The 21,099-nt window shown below is 33.3% G+C and overlaps 1 protein-coding gene across 1 annotated transcript; it reads right to left on the minus strand.

Annotated features, from left to right (window-relative positions):
• Window positions 1-863: 863 nt before the first annotated feature.
• Window positions 864-4,917, minus strand: LOC11408745 (nudix hydrolase 9). Its single transcript, XM_003606535.4, has 9 exons — window positions 4,758-4,917; window positions 4,606-4,680; window positions 4,476-4,532; window positions 4,289-4,371; window positions 3,648-3,706; window positions 2,445-2,593; window positions 2,103-2,240; window positions 1,678-1,836; window positions 864-1,175 (listed from the first exon to the last, which is right to left on the minus strand). The coding sequence occupies exons 1-9, from the start codon at window positions 4,851-4,853 to the stop codon at window positions 1,080-1,082; spliced, it is 912 nt and encodes a 303-aa protein (XP_003606583.2). The 5' UTR covers window positions 4,854-4,917; the 3' UTR covers window positions 864-1,079.
• Window positions 4,918-21,099: the final 16,182 nt, after the last annotated feature.

Below are 21,099 nucleotides of genomic sequence, written 5' to 3' on the forward strand. Positions count from 1 at the left end.
CACATACCATATATTTGATTAAATGAAATTTTTCAGAGTGGTACAAAAGAATATACACATTAAAGATGTCTACCTATCATTGCTCAGATGCAATTCAACCAGCACAGTAACTTTCAATACGATCCAATGAATTAGATTTAGTTTGGCCTTTGGGAGCCTTTAGTTAAGACCATCTAATCTTGCAAATATTGATCTCATTGTTGACAACAAAAAAAGATCAAATTGCATCCAAAGGATAATTTATGGTCGGACTTTACTCACCTTTCAATTAAACTCTGAATTACTATCGTCCTTTTCCAATAGGAACCAGAGAATTAAAAAAAAAAAAAAGTACTAATATCAAATCTAGACAGTATTCCTATGGTTAGAACCTGGAAAAAATTAAATACTAGAAAACATCATCGAATAGACCAAATTTTTAGTCAAATTATAGACCAAGTAATCATAGCATTGATTCCTTTGACAAATCGATATAAGAATGTCTGATATGGGAGGGAGAATAGTTTCGAGGGAGTTGGAAGATTTTGACAAATTTTCTAAATATTTTTTTATTTTTTATTTTCAAACAGTATGAGAAATTTTTCTTCATTTCCCTCCTTGCACCTCCCTCCAAGTCCAAAGTTCGTTCCTCTTCAAATTAGAGAAACACTTTTTCGTCACAAGATTTTGAACATAAGATTTGAAGAAACTCAAAAATGAAAAAAGGTAAAGAGAGAAAAGAATTAAATAATATGTATTTTTTTTAGATAATTAAATGACATGTATTTCTATGTGTATCCAAATCTTGTGTCCACTAAAGTATTTTCATCCAAATTAATATGCAAAACAAGAATACCAATTAGAAAGGGCTCTGCTCTAGAAAATGTTAACGAATAAGTGCAAATTATTGATCAATTGAATAGCAGCAATATCTATGAAAAAGAAGGTAGGAAAGATTTCAGTCTGGTTAAATTCTGTCCCATTGGATAGGTTCAATCACCTCAGCAATGTTGGCATCAAACTTAATTACACCGGAAAGAGACTCACTTAATAATTAATATAACACCATGCGTGAAAACTGAGATCATTACAAACTTCTATCAAGTAATCTTCCTGGTGTCAACCATCAATTTATAGAGAGCAAATCCACCTCGATGACAGCCAGGCATCCTAGAGGCCATATTTTCTAGTTCAATCTGAAAAATACAAAATTAATGAGCAAAGGTTTAAAAGCAGAAGGTAGGTAGTTGCCAATAGAGGCATTAAAATGATCAATTTGAGTAACAATTCAGTGCTAGATGAGTCCAACCAGATCTCACTATGACCAAGAGAAAAAATAACACTGAGCATTCAGTGCTAGATAAGTAGCCAATCTTGATCATCACCTCATCATGATATGGCACACCCAACTAGGGGTCTCCTCTAACCATAATCATATTATTAGTACTCTCTGTCATATGGAAAGTTAAAAAAAAAAAAAAAAAAAAGAAGTACCATATCATGATGAAGTGATGATCAAGAATAGTTACTTATCTAGCGCTACCAAAATAAATTGCCATGTTCATATTTGCCTCTCATAAATGCCACTACGAAAATAATGCAAATGATCGAACGAAAACAGCCAAAAGATAAAATTAATCACATCTTTATCGCAAGTGGATTTCATGCTAGTTCATTAAAAATAAGCTGTAGATTTACCATTGGAACAGTATAGAGCTTGGTTGATTCATAGCCATCTAGTGCACTAGAATAAAATTGTTGAACTTCCTTTGAGTCAAGATTGCATTTGATAAAGAAAAACGCAGTTGGTCTCACATTCAAATCCCTACGAGATATACCAATAAAAGCCGGAATGCTCTGCATGACAAACGAAGAAAATTAGATATACATTCTTTGAACCCACCCAACTTAAAAATAAAATTCGATGGCAGACTAGTAACATAAACAGAAAATTTATCAGCAATTAATGGACTCGAAGAAGAGGTATATAACAAAAATCAAAACAGAAAACTGTCATTTCTAACAGATCCGACACAACTAGGTGACTCAGAAATTCAGACATAAATGGAAAAACCTTGTATATGGGTATCACTCAGCAATATTAAAGTAAAAATGACACTTACAAGTGAAGAAGCTGGCACTCCAATTTCTTCAACTACTTCACGAACTATGCTGTCAAACATCTCCTGTGAAACCTTGATGTTGATTGACTCTGTTAACTCTTTTGCATATTGGCGGGACGTTATACCAACTTCTTGAGGCTGTCAATCATTTTAAAAAAGAGTTCAATGCATAGCCAAGTCTATATGGAAGTTTTAAGACTGAATATATACATAAACAGGAAAAACAAGTCAAAGACTAATTTTAGAACTAAATTGCCCATTTCATGTTAGAATAATTCAACAATTGCAGTACTAGATAGTAGCAGTAAAAAGACTCAGAACACTCGTTGCACTATTGAATACCTCAGGATGGCCTCCGGGGAAAACAAAATATCCAGGAAATTCACCAACGTTATTACTTCGCTGTAATACAAGTATCTTGCTGTCAATTGTCTCCACCACTGCACCATTTCCCAGTGGACTGGAGGTATGCTGACAAAGAACGGAATCATCTGAAGAAACATAAAGATACAGTCAAAAGATTAAGACAGGTAAATTAATATTATAATAATAATAATAATAATAATAAGGGTTTTTCTATCATGTGCAAATTTGCACATGATAAGAAATTTAAAGTAGTAACTTTGACTTGAAACTTGTGTTTTTTATATAAAATATGTAACTTTTAATAAATAATTGTAATAATAATAATAATAATATCAATTAAAATGAAAAGAACAGAAGAAGGCCAGTGAGGCAGAAGAAATATATAGACTTTTCTATATTGTTCTGTATGATTCCATCAGGTATTGTTCTGAAGGGATCAAATAATCAATGCATTTATCCCTGAACTAAGTTAACATGTTTGAACAATAAATGATGAAGTCATTCCTACTTGAATTAGCTTATCACAAACCGCTATAAACTCATAAAAATAAGCTGTAAGCTCGTGAGAAAGTGACTGTTACCAAACAGGTCCTTTTTAGTCAAATGGGCTTATAAGACATAAACTATAAGCTCAAAAACAGACCTTACCAAACAGACTTATATGGAAAAGTCTAATTAAAACAAGACACAAAGGTTATAGATAGAACCTAAACAGTTATGACTTGGATGAATGATGTAGTTTCTACAATCAGATATCTGTGAAAGCAATACGAGTTTAGGCCAAGATGACTGACAGGGAGGTTACATAAATGTTATTCGGTCATCACAGTAATGATTATCGATTTGGACAACATTACTCTGATGAGATGCCCGACTTGACACTAAGATCACCAATCAATATCCAGTTGGCTAATGATTTCAAGATCCAGCTAAGCCTCTTATACTTTAGGGACAGAGAAGAGGGAGATAGATATCCCACTGCTGCTTCAAGATTTTCATTAACAGGACCCTCCACTTATTACCTTCATGATCATTTACTATGGGAAATCATTTCACGCAACTCCAGTTTTGGATAAGTTGCCACACTACCCTAAGTTCAGGTGGTAACAGTATAAGATCAATGAGTAACCACAACACTAGTACTTGCATTAAAAAGGAAGCAAAAGTTAAATGTATTACCTTCTGATGAAACAAGGAACCTTTCCCACAAAGGACTTAAATTTGTCCCCACAAAGGTCCTGGAGCAAGTTTATCCAATAATTATTAATTATAAAATTGAGGGACTGTAGAACAGGTAAGTAAAAATAGTAATAAGATTAAACTATGCTTCAAGACAGAATAGAAAAGAACCTTCTCTTGGTTTTAAACAAACACTAGAGATAATAACTATGTGGCATAAATTCCTTCAAAAAAGAAAAAAAACTATGTGGCATAAATGACATTTTGCTGCATATAACTTCTAGAATCGGTCGGTTATATCATTGCCCTATATTACTAAAAAAATATTGTAATATGTCATACAAGTCTTTTCAGCAAAGGACGACCTTTAAGTTCAAGATCTAATATGAAAGTACAAAATGTTTCCAACAAATTTATGACTTTCAATTCTTATTAATCTATCATTATCAATGACGAATGCACATTAGAAGTCATGAACACGAACATTGAAAGGAATCTAGATTAAGATTGCCAAAGCATCCATATAAAAATTGAAACCATAAATTATCATCTAAAATTTGAGAATCAATGTAATCCTATCAATATCACTAACCAAGATAAATAAGAATGAAACAATTACAAGAGGGGCACTAAGAAGCAACCTGTAATCTGTCAAACCTAGGTGGAGGCATACATGTGGTTCACTGCCAGATTCACCTCCAGTGTGCAAAACATGCCCTCCATACTGTGTTATTTTCAACAGAAAAATAGACACACTATTAGGGATAGTCCTTGGTAAAGTATCTAGTCAAAGCGCCAAATTTCAATCTTGTGAGAATAAAGACATACCCTGAATTTGTTTCCATTGAACAACGATTTGTTATTCAAACTCCTCTGATCCCATATCTGTACAACAGAAATAATCATCAAAGTAACTAAAAATGTAGAAATGGATTATGAATCAATGCGAAGAGCCTACCTCGGGGATGGTGTTCTCTAAGGTGATATCAGAGTGAGGGATCCGATCGTAGGCGTCAGAAAATGCGACAGAAACCTTAAAAAGCGAGAGATGAATTTGATAGATTATTATTACGGGAAAAGCGAGTTATAAGAGTTGGAAGTTGATTGAACCTGTGAAGGAGAGAGACCAGAAGGAAACGATGCAAGAAGCTTGAAGGAGGAAGGTTCTGTATTACTCGAATCACCAGCTTCTTTCTTCTTCTCCATCGTTAAGTTGATGATTTTTTTTCTAGTTTGAATCTAAGTAATTTTTTAAATCTAAGTATATATATTTTTTTAATAAAATCACTAAAATCAAATATTTTTAAATCTCAATGCACTACATGCACAAACTTTATACACCATTTAAGATTTTTAATAAGTGTTCACTTGTACTACTATTTAGTATTTTCTTATATTTAATTTTTTTTCTAATCAAAATTGATAAAATTGGAATAAATAATTATTAATTTAAGTTATAAGTTATTTGAATTAGTTTATCATTATATGGTTTGTTTTCTATTATGTCTCTATGCGTTAACAATCTCATATTTAATTCCTTTCTTTCTAAACCTAGGACCGCCGTACTCTTTTCATCCTCACACAAATTCTAAATCCACCGCCGCCATCATGTAGATCAACTGGATGGTGGTGCGGAGAGGGTCTTTGTCCTCTGCACCACCGTATCTTTCCGACGTGCGGTTCTCTCTCTGTCGTCGTAATGTTGGTTTGTGTTTTTGGTTTTTTTTTTGTTTCGTTTGGTTGAGACGTTGGTGGGTTTTGTGGCGTGTTGCTGGATGCTTGTCAGTGGTTGTTTGGTTTTCGTGGGTCTGAGACTATTTGATTTGTTTTCTCTCTTGGTTGTGGTGGAGGTTATGTTTGCTCGCAACATAGGTGGTGATGGATCAGTCACGATGGTGTGCTGGATCATATCTCGGTTCGCTTATGAACTGTTATGGTTTCAATGGATCTTTGGTTGTGTTGGTTCGTGGTGCTTTATGGCGGTTTTCATGGTGGTGCTGATTTTGGGTCTTTTGTGGCGGAGCTCGTGATGGTTTTTGGTGGTGGTGCTTGTGGTGGTTTTGGGTGGTGCTGTGCGTGGTTGGCTGATGTTGCTTTTAGGTGAGGGTTAATGGTGGTTTTGTGGTGGTCAATGGTAGTTTTGGTGACGATGGTGGTAATGGTGTTGATTTTTGTGGTGGTTTTTTGTGGTGGTTAGTGATGGTTATGTTTTTTCCTTGTTGTATGATGGTACAAGGATTTTTGGCTGGCTTTTGCGGTTCTTTGTGAGGTGTGTTTTGGATGAAGGTGCTTGAGAGAGCTAATTGTGGTGTTTGGGGGTTTTATTCCCGACTCTTTTTCAAAGGTTGTTAGTTGTTGTGTAGGTTTTTAAGTTGGTGTTCAGGGTTTGTGTGCGAGCACCGGAATGTGGGTGGTGGAAGTTGTTTTTGTGGCAGTTTCAGCAATGTTTGAGGATTTTGGTACAACTTTTGTTTATGTTGTTTCGTTGATCGTGGTGTTAGCTTTGTTTTAGTGTTTCTATTTATAGTTTTTGGAGATAATCCTTTGTTAGGAGGTGTTTTCTATAGGTTTTATGGATTTTTTCTTTGAATCACGGGTGTATGGATTTTTCATTAGCGGCTTCTCATCTATCCTTTGTATGTTACTATTTTAAGACTCTTAGCCTAACACTCCTTGTGCTGGTTAAGATTTTAATAAATACCATTTTAGCTTTTTTTTTAAAAAAAAAAACTCACATTTAATGAAAAAGGTAAGATTGCTTTTTAATATATATATATATATATATATATATATATATATATATATATATATATAAAAGAGTAAAGAAGTTCAATGATGAAAGTGTTAAAAACTCGGATTTGCTTGTGTAATAAATGAACCAGTGAAAGCATTTGTTACCTCTTGAAGTGCAGAAAAGACTTCGATTACATTACAACAACATAGCAATGCCTCTACGCGTCCATACGAACATGTACATATCTCATCTGGTTCCCGATGCTAGCAAAAAAATCAGAGGTTCAGAGAGAACTGGGGTTTGTAATTTTTAGTTTAGGGTTTGTTTTTAAATGTACACGAATTCTGCACAAGTGAGTTCTATTTATATGCTCACTTATGCGCACGATAGTCTATGATGTACTGCATTCCACTTAAAACGCACCGTACATTACGATGTACTTCATTTTGTAATTTAATTAATAAATCCTATTTATTCATTAATTACAGATATGTCCCTACTTATTAATTTATACATAAGTATCATTTATTTATTTTTGTTTTTCTCTTATTTATCTGTTCTATGTGTGTCCCCTATAGGTTCCCGTCATGTTAGTAATAATATTAAATCATATATTAATATTATAAACAATGATAAGCATCTAGCAATACGACGTTGTTACCCAAGTGACGAGAATGTCATATGATCTGACGAAACATTTTCCACGGTAATGTTCATGTGTATAATCACCCCTTTGCATTTATGACTATATTGAAGACAAGACATAAATTGTGTCATCTTTGTATATCTCAGTATTTATATTTCTTGATCCCGAAATATCCTGAGTAACGAATAAGTCAAATATCCCATATTTACTTAATTCGGCATGGTCATTCAATTTTATAGTCATATTTCGTCAAGAGGTCTAAATATATATTTCTTGTTATACAAGAGGGTCAAATCACATTTAGGACACTCATGTCGCTCAACATGATTCGTCAAATAACCATTAACCAACTTTATAGTTATCCTGTTACAGATAACATTTGAATGTCAATAAAACACTTGAGTTCACATCTAGGGATCATAGTGGTTTGAGGTCTAAGAGTGGTATACAATATTACCTCTATGAGAATATCTTATGATACCTTCATAAGATACTATGTAGTATTCTTGTAGTGGGTCAATCAAGTATAAATTATTTCTAATATTTATACCTATGTATAGACTTAATATTTCATATATATAACCCGTGAGACACGATCATCAGTCTGCATACATAATAATCTCTATGTTTTATTATTATCCCAATTTAGAATAAATCTCGACTGCATATATCTTTAAGAATAATATTCTTTATATGAATGTAATCTTACGATTAAGTCTCACTTAATGTCTCATTACTTGAACTATATATTCTAGGGACTTTATTAATTTTATAGAAAATATAACAAAGAATGCCTTATTTTAATTAACAATAAAAGTCATGATACAATCATCAGTTTAACATAAAACTATTCACCTATAGCGCTTACACCAACACGGCATTTTAGTATTATCTCTACAAGTTTATCTTTCTCACCATCTTTTCTTTCTCTTCGTTCTCTCACATACTATATTAGGAACTCGCCATCGCAATCGTGGCTCTCCTTGTTGTCGTTGTTGTTGTGACTCTCACTTCCACATTTGTCTCTCCCTCTGTCTCTTTTTCCCTCTTTCTTTATCTCTATCTATATCTCCTCTCTCCCTCTCTCTCTCTCTCTCTCTCACAGAGGTTGGGGTGACCAGAGAAGAAAGGAGGAATGGTGGTGATGGTTGTTGAGTTGGTCAGAGAAGAAGATAAGGTGGTGGTGGTATGACCAGAGAAGAAAAGGAGGCAAGGTGGTCGGAGAAGATGAGGTGGGGTGGTGAGGATGGAAAAATTTGAGTAGATCCGGTGGTGGGGGTGAACGACGGTGGTGAGGAGAAGGATGAGTGATGATGGTGTTTGATTCGGTGGGTACGGTGGCCAATGAGGGTGAAGGAAAAAGGGGAAAAGATGAGAGAAGAGAGGATAAAGACAAAAGAGAGATATAAGAGAGGGTAAAAGACAAAGTTGTTGAGTGTTTGTGTCAACAACATATTTAGAAATTTCAACTTGAGAGGGCAAGATCATTTATACACAAACTCAAGATAAAATGATGATATCGTTATCTTTGACAAAAAATTGAAAATTATAAAATTTATAGTACTATATATTTGAAAATTGAAGACACCTTAGCACCTAAGAAATATAATATTTGTGAGTAACTTTATATTTTAAAAGTGTTGGATATAAATACAACATTAGATAAAAACAATATGCTATCTAGTTTCTATCAATATTTTAGAAAGACCACCAATTTAATCTAAATTAGATTTTTTTTTTACGCTATCTAAACTAGAAAATTGTTCATTTGTATAATTTTTAAGTTGATCATCGAACCTCATAAGCTCCACAGAAGAAAAATCTGATAGACAAAATCTAGCCAAATAAATCAATTTCTCAATGTCAATGAATCATTTTTGATTACATCTTCTAATGATATTTTAGAAACAATGTAAAGACATAAAAGAGAATAAAAAGTTAGTCCTGATTAAACAGACCATATTATTTTTTGCTTTTGTATTGTATGGAGAAATCAAATTTACTTATTTTTATTTCATTTGATGCACCTAGAAGCCACCTTATTTTTCATTTGAAACACCATTCCCCCAATTATTTTATTAAAAAGCAACGACTTATTTTAAAAGTTTAAAATACTTTAGTTCTCATATGGCAAAGGTCATTATGGTAGCAATGCTTTAATTTAACAAATATAATATATTAGTTTCTATAAATTTCCATTAGTGACGCTATGTGGGGGCAAGATAATATTTGAAGTGGTGGCAAAACATTAAAATGGCTAGTTGTTAGTTAACAAGCAATTAAAGGAGTGGGTTCAGCTGCCCTCAATTTGCATGTTGTAGATCCGTCATGGGTTTGTGTGTTGGGTTATGTGACCACGTGTCATAAATACGTGTGGAATTAAAGTAGTGTATATCAATTAAGGGTGTGCATATACGAGGAATCAACTAGAAAATAAAATTGAACAAGTACAATTTTTTTTTTGTTCAAAAAATTGAACAAGTACAATCAACACCCAAGACAATGAATGCTGAGAACCTAGATGACAAATATAGTAGTCATGCCTTCTCAATACACCGACACATTTTTGTAGAAACATAGATGACCAATATAGTAAAGTGATTGTTCTTTTACAACAAAATTAAACCTATATTTGAATTGGTTTGATAAATATTGCAATAATAGGGCACTCCTCTTGTCGATGGTAAAAGGATAAATATTGCAATCATCAATAGCCCACGCCTCCTGTCGATGCTAAAAGGGAGTAACACATGACATGATCACATTGTATTATGCACATTGGCCGTGAAATGCTGCAACATATACATAGAAGCAAGCAACCTCGAGTGTACAATGTCAAATGAATCCTTGTGCCAAAAAAAGAGGTAGTATAAAGTGAATGTAGTTGTTAAAAACCTTGAAGAGCAAACTATTATACAAATTGACGTCGGTTCGAGACTTGTCAAGGTTCATCACTATAGAAATACAAGATGGTTTTGCGAACTATTGCTACTAGCCAAACAACAAGGCCTACAATATTTATTTGGGAACTTCTACGGTACACTCACAAAGTGAGATGTACCGGTACTCTCGCTTCATACTTTTACAAATTAACGATCATTTTTCATGTAAGAAATAATTATTTTTCAATATTTATATTTTATAGAACATCATTTCGTAAGAAAAAACATCATTTCATTGTTTATAAAAATCATAGTAATTTTTTTATATAATATCGTAAAAAATAATCAATGTTCTCCATCATGAGTAATAAAAATTCAAAAAAAAAAAATAATTTTATTTTGTTGACACTTTTGATGAATAAGATTTAGTTATTATAATTATAAGTGATAAAAAAAAACAATATTTTTCTTCAAAAACAACTCATTTAACGATTAATTTAAAGAGTGAGTGTACCGATACACTCAAATATATTGGGTGTACCATAGAATTTTCCTATTTGGCATGGCTCAGATATTTGCACATGTAGTGCGCTTTAGTTTTCCCTCACCAAGGGTTTGTGTGTCGTCACCTTATGTTCGGGTGACAACTTTCTATTTTGTGGCGTTATCTTTTTTCTTTTCTTTTTTTGAGGGAAGAATATGCCAAATACATGTAGATACATCATCAATCACATGGGGGCTAGGATTAGATAGGACTGCCTGAGCTAACTCGTGAGCTACCCTATTTGCTTGCCTCCGGCTGAACTCAACATGAGAGTTCTGAAATCTATCAACTAGCAGCTGTTTACAAGTAGTGATAATACATCCAAACTCGCTACTATCTTCTAGACTAGAATTGACACAATCAACAACCTTTTTACAATCAAGAACAAAATCTACATTATCAAATTGTTGATTAGAGAGCCAATCCAAAGCCGTGTGTAGCCCAACAGCTTCCCCCACATCTATATCACAAATAGGGGCAAACCATTCTGTTCTTGCAAGTACAAAAGCACCATCATCATCCCTAAGACACATGCCCAACCCAACCTTGTTAAGAGAAGTAGAAAAGGATGCATCAATGTTGCATTTATACCTGCCAGGTGCCGGTTTCTTCCAAACATCTTCCTCTTGTCTCAAAGACCGAACCTGTGGAGTTATGGTTTGGTTACTGCTGCTTGATCTAATTCTTTGGGCTGTTTGCCATTCTTCAAGTACATGAGTTGCACGTTGAAGCACCTGCAAATTTGTCTCAAGTTGTTGCTGCCAAAGTTTCATGTTTCTACATTTCCAAAGGCTCCACATAATTGTTGCCATCAGCTCACATTTCCCTGAAGATAGATTTTGTAAAAGGGTGAAAATGAGAGCACTAATATTATAGTCTTGATGGATCACCCTGTCAATTGTGTCCCATAAATTCGCATTCCGCTAAACTTGAACAACTTTAGGACACTCAATAAGGATATGAATACTATCTTCATAATTATGATTACAATGAACACAATTAAGTGGGCAAGAGACTCCTCTACTATTTAAGCGAGCACGTGTTGGAAAACAACCACGACACACACGCCAAAGAAATTTTTTGATTTTAGGAGGCACTATTAGTTTCCAAATAATGTTCCACCGACCATTGACATGCATATGCGAGTTGTCTGCAATTTCAGTAACACAAATTCTATAAGCACTCTTGACAGAATACGTACCACTCTTCTCCCCTTTCCAAATCATTTTGTCCTCCAATACAAGTGGCTGCAATGGTGTATTGAGAATGAGCTCCGCAGTTTGCGCATCAAACAAACTGTGAATAAGAGGCGCCTTCCACATTTTAACATCTTGCTCGATAAAGTCACATAATTTCACCTGCATCAAAGGCTCAAAAATAGGATTAGTTGTGGATAAAAACAAACCATCCTTGAGCCAAGGGGCTCCCAAGAAAGGTATGTTGACCCCTGAACCGATCCGCCATCGTGCACCCTGTTTCACCACAATTTTTGCACTAAAAATGCTTCGCCAAACATAGCTTGGGTTATGCCCAATTTTGGACCCAATAAAATCAGAATTAGGAAAGTATCTAGCCTTAAATAATCGACAAACAAGGTTGCTAGACTCTGTTTGGAACCTCCATCCCTGTTTCCCTAACATAGCCACATTAAAAGAGGTCAAATCCTTAAAGCCCATGCCTCCAAAAATTTTATGAACAGACAATCTTTCCAAGGACATCCAATGTAATCCATGACGCATATTACCGCCATGGCCCCATCAGAAAGCATTAATCAATTTTTCTATTGCATCAACAAGCTTATTTGGAAGTAAAAAAATGCTCATAATATAAGATGGGATTGATTGTAATACCGATTTGATCATTACCTCTCGACCAACTTTGGACAAACACTTACTACTCCAACTGTTAATTTTGTGCCAAATACGGTCCTTGATAAAACCAAAAGTCGCCTCTTTACTTCTGCCCACCATAGACGGAAGGCCAAGATATTTGCCTGTGCCCATCACCGCTCGGACACCTAATATATTAGTAATAGTTTCCTTCAAAGGCAATGGAACAACAGTACTGAAGAAAACCTCATACTTTGGAAGACTAATGGTCTGCCCCGAAGCAAGTTCATAAGTATGGAGAATATTCTTCATCACTTGTGCCTCATTATCATCAACCTTGAAAAACAAAAAGCAATCATCTGCAAACAATAGGTGAGAAATAGTAGGTGCATTAGTACAAATAGACACGCCATGGAGGTCTCCACTTCGTTCTGCTTTCCGAATAAGAGCGGATAAGCCTTCATCACACAAAATAAATAAATAAGGCGACAACGGGTCACCCTGTCTCAAACCTCTACCCAGTATAATTAATCGTACCTACCAACTCATTGTTAACGATGACAGAGTAATCAACAGTTTCAACACACATCATAATCTGTTGTACCCATTTACTGTCAAAACCCATTTTAAGCATCACTTCCTTGAGATAAAGCCAATCAATTCTATCATACGCCTTACTAATGTCTAATTTTAGTGCAACATTTTTATCTCTAACTCTCTTACCAACTTTCATATGATGGACCACCTCAATAGCAATCATGGCGTTATCAAGAATAGAGCGCTCTGGTACAAAAGCTGACTGACTCTCAGAGATACATTTGTGCAAGATTTTTTTGAGTCGGTTAGCAAGTACTTTTGCCACTAATTTGTACAGCACATTACATAAAGCAATCGGCCTTCAATCCTTCATGGTTCTTTGCTCATTACCTTTAGGGATTAATGCAATGTTTGTTGAGTTTAGTGACGGTGGAAAATGATTATGATTGAGCCACGCACAACATTCCTGAAAAATGTCAGAATTACAGACATACCATAATTGTTGAAAAAATCCCGGATTAAAACCATCCGGACCAGGACACTTATCTGGATGCATTGAAAACATAGCGTCCTTAAATTCTTCAGCCTGAAAGGGAGCGGTTAGCATAATATTATCATCACCAGACACAACTTTTTCTATTATATTAACAACCGGTGCACGAGTACTATTGCTCTCTAAAAATAAAGTCTCAAAATATTCTTTTGCAACCTGACTCATGCCTTGTTCATCAGCAATTCGTACCCCTTCATCATTATCCAAAAAATTAATGCGGTTTACCTTCTTTCTTGACGTGGCTGAAGCATGAAAAAATTTGGTATTCAAGTCACCATCACGATACCAGTGTGTCTTTGCTCGCTGTCGCCAATACTTATCCTCTTGAATCATCAAATGTGTCATGCGTTTGCGCAAGTTTGTCAACAAACTAGGATCAGCCGCAGCCCCTTGACTCTGACAACGGTTCAAGTCACGACGACAATTGTCAATTTCTTGCTTTAGACCATTGTTATGCGCTTTGCTCCAAGAATTGAGATCATTCGCACAAACTTCAAGCTTCTCCACCACCTGCATACCTGTACTAGATAACCAGCTATCAGAGACAATATCATGAATTCCTGGTTCCACACACCATGCATTTTCAAATTTAATTTTTTTTCTAGGAACCCAAATACGGCGAGTTTCCTCCTGTTTTAAAAGAAGAGGATAATGATCTGATGCCGGAGCCACTAAATTTTCAACCGTAACATTAGGAAACATCCAAAACCAATCAGCATTAGCAAGACCTCTATCTAACTTGACCTCAACAGCTCTAGGCGTGCCTAAACTCTTAAACCAAGTATACAGATAACCTTTCATATAGACTTCAGTTAGACCCGCATCAGACACTGCTTGCCTAAACCCATTAATTAACCACCTAGGCCGCAAAGCGCCACCCCTTTTTTCACGGACATCAAGTATATCATTAAAATCTCCTAAGATACACCAAGGAAGAGAGGTATTATTCGCAAGATTTCTCAAAAAATCCCACGAAGCACGCCTTCTTCTACCCTCGGGAAAGCCATAATAACCTGTAAATTGCCATTTCCCTTTGTTTAAATCATTAACTTCTACATTGATGTGGTTATCAGAATAATTAAGAAAAACAATTATCAAAACCAAGCAAGTAACGAAAAGCATCTGTTTTATTAGAGTGTACCAACGTCTCACATAAGAAGAGGGCGTCCGGCTTATAATAGCGAACTAAATACTTTAATTTTGGAACTACGCTCAGGTTCGCTAAACCTCGACAGTTCCATGCTATGATACTCATTGCTCTCGGCGGGCCTGATGTTCAGATCCTGCCGTTATTACATCATTTTCATATAATCTATTCACAAGTCTAATGTGTGTAACCTTCTTTAAAACGCCATAGCTTATTGCTTGCCGTTATTGGTGCTATAGACATGAAACAATAGTTGAATTTCTCATCGTCTAGTTTTACTACGCTTTAACTAAGTCTGATATCTGCAACACCCACATATTAGTAAACTCGAAAAAAAATTGTTGACCCTTGTTCGACGGCATTATTGCTCATCTAACCTTGTTCTTTAGTAGGTGTAAACATGTTCATTTATTATGACAGCTTGTTCATCGTTTTAGTAACACAACTTTATTTGAAAGACCACGTTTTCTCTCATTATCTCGAGTAATGAAGATGTGTGCATATGCTCTACCTGTATTATATGAATCATAACAAATATCATGTATTAGAGAGGTCTATTTTGTTATAGGTTCTAAGTAAAATCCACACGAGATAGTACCCCATTAATTAATGGGTTAATTAAGTTTTTGGTCCTTATAAATATCTGCAGTTTTGTTTTTAGTTCCTAAAAAAAATAAATCACACTTTTTAATCCATACAAAAATTTCCGTTAGTATTTTTAGTCCTTGTTAAATTAAAATTTGTTTAATTATGCTTAAAATTTTAAATTTTTTAATGATTTTTTACATACTTGTTTAAAACATTATAAAAGACAAAAAATTAGGTCAAAATTTTATTTTTATGTCCAAATTTTCATTAACTTTATCTTGAATTTTTGGCGTTTTAAAAAAATTATATTTAATGCATTACATGTTAAAAAATTTTAATTTTTTATAAAAGAGATTATTATAATGTTCTTAACATGTCTGTTAAAAATCATTTAAAAAAATAAAAGTTTAAGTATAATTAAACAAATTTCAATTTAACAGGGACCAACACATACTTTTAGTCTTTATAAAATTAAAATTTGCTTAATTGTACTTAAACTTTTAAATTTGTAACATATTTTTCACATACTTACTTAGAATATTATACAAAGTTCCTCCGCAAAAAAGTAACTTAAAATTTTATTATTAGGTCCAAATTTTCATTAATATAATGTTGAAAATTTGGCTTTTAGAAAAATTCATATTTAATTCATTACATGTTAAAAAACTAATTTTTTTTTTACAAAAGAGTGTCTTACGATGTTATGAAGATGTATGTAAAAAATCTTTCAAAAATTTAGAAGTTTAAGCATAATTAAACAAATTTTAATTTAACAGGGACTAAAAACACTAACAAAATTTTTTGTAGGGACTAAAAAGTGTGATATATTTTTATAGGGACTAAAAACAAAACTGCAGATATTTATAGGGACCAAAAATTTAATTAACCCTTAATTAATTCACACCTACTTTTCCAGAGGTTGTCAAAATCGGGACTTTACTTCAGGTCGAAAGGGAATAACGAAATCGGAACTCGTAAAATCGCAATCAAAATTGAAGGATTTTATTCAAGGACTTTTGTAGAATCGATATAGGAAATTGTAAAATTGCAATCAAAATCGAATGATTTTACCAAAAAATAATAATACTAAATATATGTTATAAATGATATAGGGTCATAAATGACTTATAGTTTATAAGAAATCGTAAAATTGCAATTAAAATCGATGGATTTGACCTATTTTAGAATTCTACAATGGATTTGAGTCGTTGAATGTGAAGAAAGTTACAAAATACTGGATTTTAGAATTTAAGTCGGGGTTTTAACAACAATGAGCCCCAGATTAATTTTTTTTTGGATGTCCCAAACTAGAAGATGCTACAAATATTTATATATTTTTTAACAAAAACAAACTCAACTCATTTCATTAATAACAACAGTCGTATTATTACTACAGAATGGAGTTTTTATATCAGGTGGCAACCGATGTAAGATGACATGACGTGGTAAGTCTACATCCTTTCACATTGGGTTTGGACTGTTGTGAAATCTTGTTTTCTACATCAGGTCACTGTCCCACTATTGTAATAGACGCACTTTAAAATATGACAATAAGGTTTTCACATCAGTTATAAGACAGAGAGTGAAGTTAAATATCCATGCACCCAACAAGCATGCCAAACCTAGAAAGAAAAATTGATCAAAGTACAATAAACACCCAACGCAATGAATGCTGAGAACCAAGATGACATACATAGTAGTCATGCCTTCTCACTACCACGGCACATTTTTGAAGAAACATATATGACCAAGATAGTAAATTGATTGTTCTTTTACAACAAAATTAAACCCTATTGTTTGAATTGGTTGATAGATATTGCAATAATCAATAGCACACTCTTCTTGTCTATGGTAAAAAGATAAATATTGCAATCATCAATAGCCCACGCCTCTTGTCGATGCTAAAAGGAGTAACATCATGACATTGTATATGCACATTTGCCGTAAAATGATGCAACACATCCATTTGACCAAAAATGAAACCGAATTCTTAAATACACATATAAGCAAGCAACCTCCACTGTATACAATGTCAAATGAATTGTGCCAAAACAAAGGAGGTAGTATCAAGTGAATGTAGTTGTTAAAAACTTTGAAGAGCAAACCATTATACAAATTAGGTCAGTTCGAGACTTGTTAGAAATACAAGTTGGTTTTGCTAACGACTACCTTAAGTGTATTGGTTAGAAAATCCATTCAAATAAAATATTATTTTGGAAATACAAGTTTTTATTTTTGTCTTAAAAATAAGTACATCGCTTTTTGATGCAAACATACTTTTCATAGCACTTTAATCAATGTCTCAAAGACACTCATTAACATTTTTCATCTCATATTGGTCTTTCTCATAGAGAAAAGATTGAGGACTGCCAAAATGGATTATGCAAAAAAAAAAAAGCATGTTTAATTGTCGATTGCAAATGGAGTGGGAAGGAAAAGTCAAGCAGTATAGCTCCATTGTGCAATGACCAACGACAGACCCTTGTTCGATCTAGATACATTAATTATTTAATGAATCTAAAAAAAATAAAAACCATTATTTATATATGAGACTGAAAGAAGTATAATCTCACTCCTTACCGGTTGTTCCAACATGTGTTGGATTGCCCAATCCATATTGTTAACAAAAATTAACATTGTTATAATTAAAAAGCGAAGGGAAGAAACTCATTTTATTATGTTGTACAACTATAGATTTAGTCGAGGTATCGACATATAGTCCTTAACTGTCATTCTCTTTTGTCAAATGATTAAGCGGATAAATAAACATAGTACCTCGTATATGAGTTCCCAAACTACTCTAGTGGAATATCAAGTAGAACACCTTTTTTAGCTAAGAAATAATGAATCTAAAATAAAGATAAAGGAAGAAAGGTAAATTGATAAAATTGCATAAATAGTTAGAATTTGATTGATTGTGTGCTATGCACCGTACAAATGAGTATTTATATGCAAAACTCTTCTTATTAGCCAAACGACAAGACCTACAATGTTTATTCTGACTCAACTATTTGTGAAGGTAGTGCGCTTTAGTTTTCCCTCACTGAGGGGGTATGTGGCACCTCAAGTTCGGGTGACAACTTTCCATTTTGCGATGTGATCCGTTGATAAAGTCCAATATGCACAACATCTGTTAAAGATGTTCATTTATTTTGACAGCTTGTTCATCGTTTTAGTAGCACAACTTTATTTGAGAGACCACGTTTCCTCTCATTATCTCGAGTCACGAAGACCTGCATTGATGCATATCTCTACCCGTATTATGAATCATAAAAAAAAATCTTATATTGGAGATGTTATTTCTTTATATTTTTGTTAGTCATAGGTTCTAGACTTCTAGTTGAAATCCACACGAGATTGGACCCTTGTAATTAATTCACGCCTACTTTTCCAGCCACAAATTAGTTTATTTTTTTTTTATTTTTTTGTTGATGCCCCAAATTATACTATTAACTTTTATATTAATTTAATACATACACTTTTCATTTGCGATTACACCCTTAAATAAATTTGACTATAAAAATGTTATTTTGTTATGTAATTCAAAAACAGAAAAATTTAACTTATATTTGTTATTTGTTGGTATCATTGAATAAGATAAGTATAATTTGTTATAATATGAAAGCGAATATACAATAATTTTTAAAATTTAAGATACGTTAACAAAATTTTATACTAAAACTTTTTTTTTTGACAAAAATAAATTATATTCATTCATTCAAATTGACAGAGTACATCGATATAATGCAAATTCGCTAAAAACAAAAAGGATGAATTTGTGAACAGGCTCACAACATCCATGTTAATAGCATAAAACGGCAAGGTACAAAGGCCTACACATATGACTATATTTAAATATCCGGAATAGCCATGTCTCCGAATCTGCAACGTGGATGACGCCAAAGTCATTGATTGGATCTGCACTGGATCGAAGCTGATCTGACAATCTGAACCGATCAAATACCTGAGAGAAACAAGAAAGACAAACAACGTCGCACAAAGACGACGAACAAACCAACGTCGCACGAAGACGACGAAATCACAAAATAAAAAACGTAACAGATGTGAAAATCACTTATTTCAATAAAAGGGAAATAGAAAAACGAGTTAGAGGGGTGATTTAGGGTCAAAAATTGACCCTAAATCACCCCTCCAACGAAAATTTATATGCATGTAAAATACTTAAAAAAATAAACATTGATTACTCTTCATTGAATCATATAAGTTAATCCAAAACTGAATCATACACTTGTGCATTAATTTTTCCTATAAATATCCGATAATATATTTTTTAAAAATTAAAATAATTAATTTCGAAACTTCGTAGATATGTACCTGCAAATATCCATACAATATCGATATTTGATACAGATACGTCTCCGTGTTTGGAGTATATGAGCTTTATAGGAAGGGACTCTATAAAATTATGAATGAATAAAATTTAAAATACAGATGTTCTATACATTCAACTAACATCTTAAAAGGATATACATTCAAATTTTGCAGCACAATGTCAATAACTCATTGCTGACCCATACCCAACTCTTGTTTTTTGATGCAACACACCCACTATCTTCAGGTGGTTCTAATTATCTGACTTTAAAATTAAATTTAAGAATAAAACCTATTCGGGTAAAATGTGGTAAATTGTTTTTTACTTAGTATTAAAATAGTTTTCACTATTTTTTGAAGGAAAAATAGTTTTCACTTCCTCAAACTACAAAAATATGATTCATTAAAAAAGAAAAATCTAATTTTTGTTTTAACGTTCACTTTTACAAAACCACTTTGTCCACCATTCCCGCCATCCCCATCCACTTTCCGACTATTTTCAACCACCACTCTTGCCGTCTCTAACCGCCATTATTCCGACAATTGTCAACTGATGCGACAATCATTGCCACCCCAACAATTACCCGCTGGCCCCTCATGCAACCACCACTTTTATTAAAATTGTTATTAAGTAAACAAAGAAATTTTTTTATAACATTAAAATCATTTTTTAATTTAATATAATTTTTTAATATTATGTGTTTCAACGCTTACAAGTACGTGGGTGTCAAAATTGATATTTTTATTGTGTTTATAAATTTAAATCTTTATTATTTTGTCATTTTTCATTAATATTATGTGTCAAAGTTTTTTTTATTTTTTTATTTTTTATACTTTTCTTAATTCGTAGTGAAACTACGTAAATTTGAGTATCTTAACTAAAAATAATTGACACTCAAAACATAAATGAAACTTAAAACTTAGGTTTTGAAAATTTAAAACACATAATTAAAATTATTGGAGCCTAAACTATAATGATATTGAAGTTGTACTCTCATGTATCATATTATATGTCTCATGACAATCAAGTAATTTGGATGAAATGTTTAACAACCAAAAGACATATTGTTTGAGAGGAGTCAAATTCGATTGATTTGACTATATTATTTTACGATCGAACCCTTAAATATTAGTTCCATTCCAGAGCGACATGATTAATACCAAAAAAGAACTGTACCTTCTAGTTTTTTTTTTTTTTTTAGTTTAATAGCCTAGTGACTAGATCACATACTATTTAAAGTATGGAGAAGTGAAGAATCCGGGATTCGACCCCAGTCCCTACAAATATTGTTCATAGTAGCTAACAACTGAACTACATTTATGGAACATACCTTCTGATCTTTATTTCTACAACAACTAAACATTCGGCGAATAAATCAGAGTGACAATGAGAAGAGAGTTGGAGAGAAGCATTCAACATTGTATTTGATTTGATTTCCATAAGTCACCCGATTGGATGGGTCTTTAATTAGCATCACATTTTGTTCTTTGGCCAAATTGGGTTCCCTTTGTCTGCATTTATTAGCGTTGGGTGGCTTCTACAAATGCTGAATTGATTATTCACAACCCCACTATTATTGCTCTTGCTCACTTTAATACTAATAATTTTATACTAGTATTATGTTATCTTCTAACCTCTTTTCTCTACTATGTCACACAG

This window comes from Medicago truncatula, chromosome 4 (genome assembly GCF_003473485.1).
Source record: "Medicago truncatula cultivar Jemalong A17 chromosome 4, MtrunA17r5.0-ANR, whole genome shotgun sequence".
In the NCBI taxonomy this organism is placed as follows: domain Eukaryota; kingdom Viridiplantae; phylum Streptophyta; class Magnoliopsida; order Fabales; family Fabaceae; genus Medicago; species Medicago truncatula.

Excerpts from the sequence above, each read along its gene's own strand:
- LOC11408745 (XM_003606535.4), bottom strand. The coding sequence starts at position 4,853 with ATGGAGAAGAAGAAAGAAGCTGGTGATTCGAGTAATACAGAACCTTCC. Across the intron at positions 4,533-4,605 it reads TAGAGAACACCATCCCCGAG|ATATGGGATCAGAGGAGTTT; the intron begins GTAGGCTCTTCG and ends TCTGTTGTACAG. Across the intron at positions 1,837-2,102 it reads GAGTGCCAGCTTCTTCACTT|AGCATTCCGGCTTTTATTGG; the intron begins GTAAGTGTCATT and ends TTTGTCATGCAG.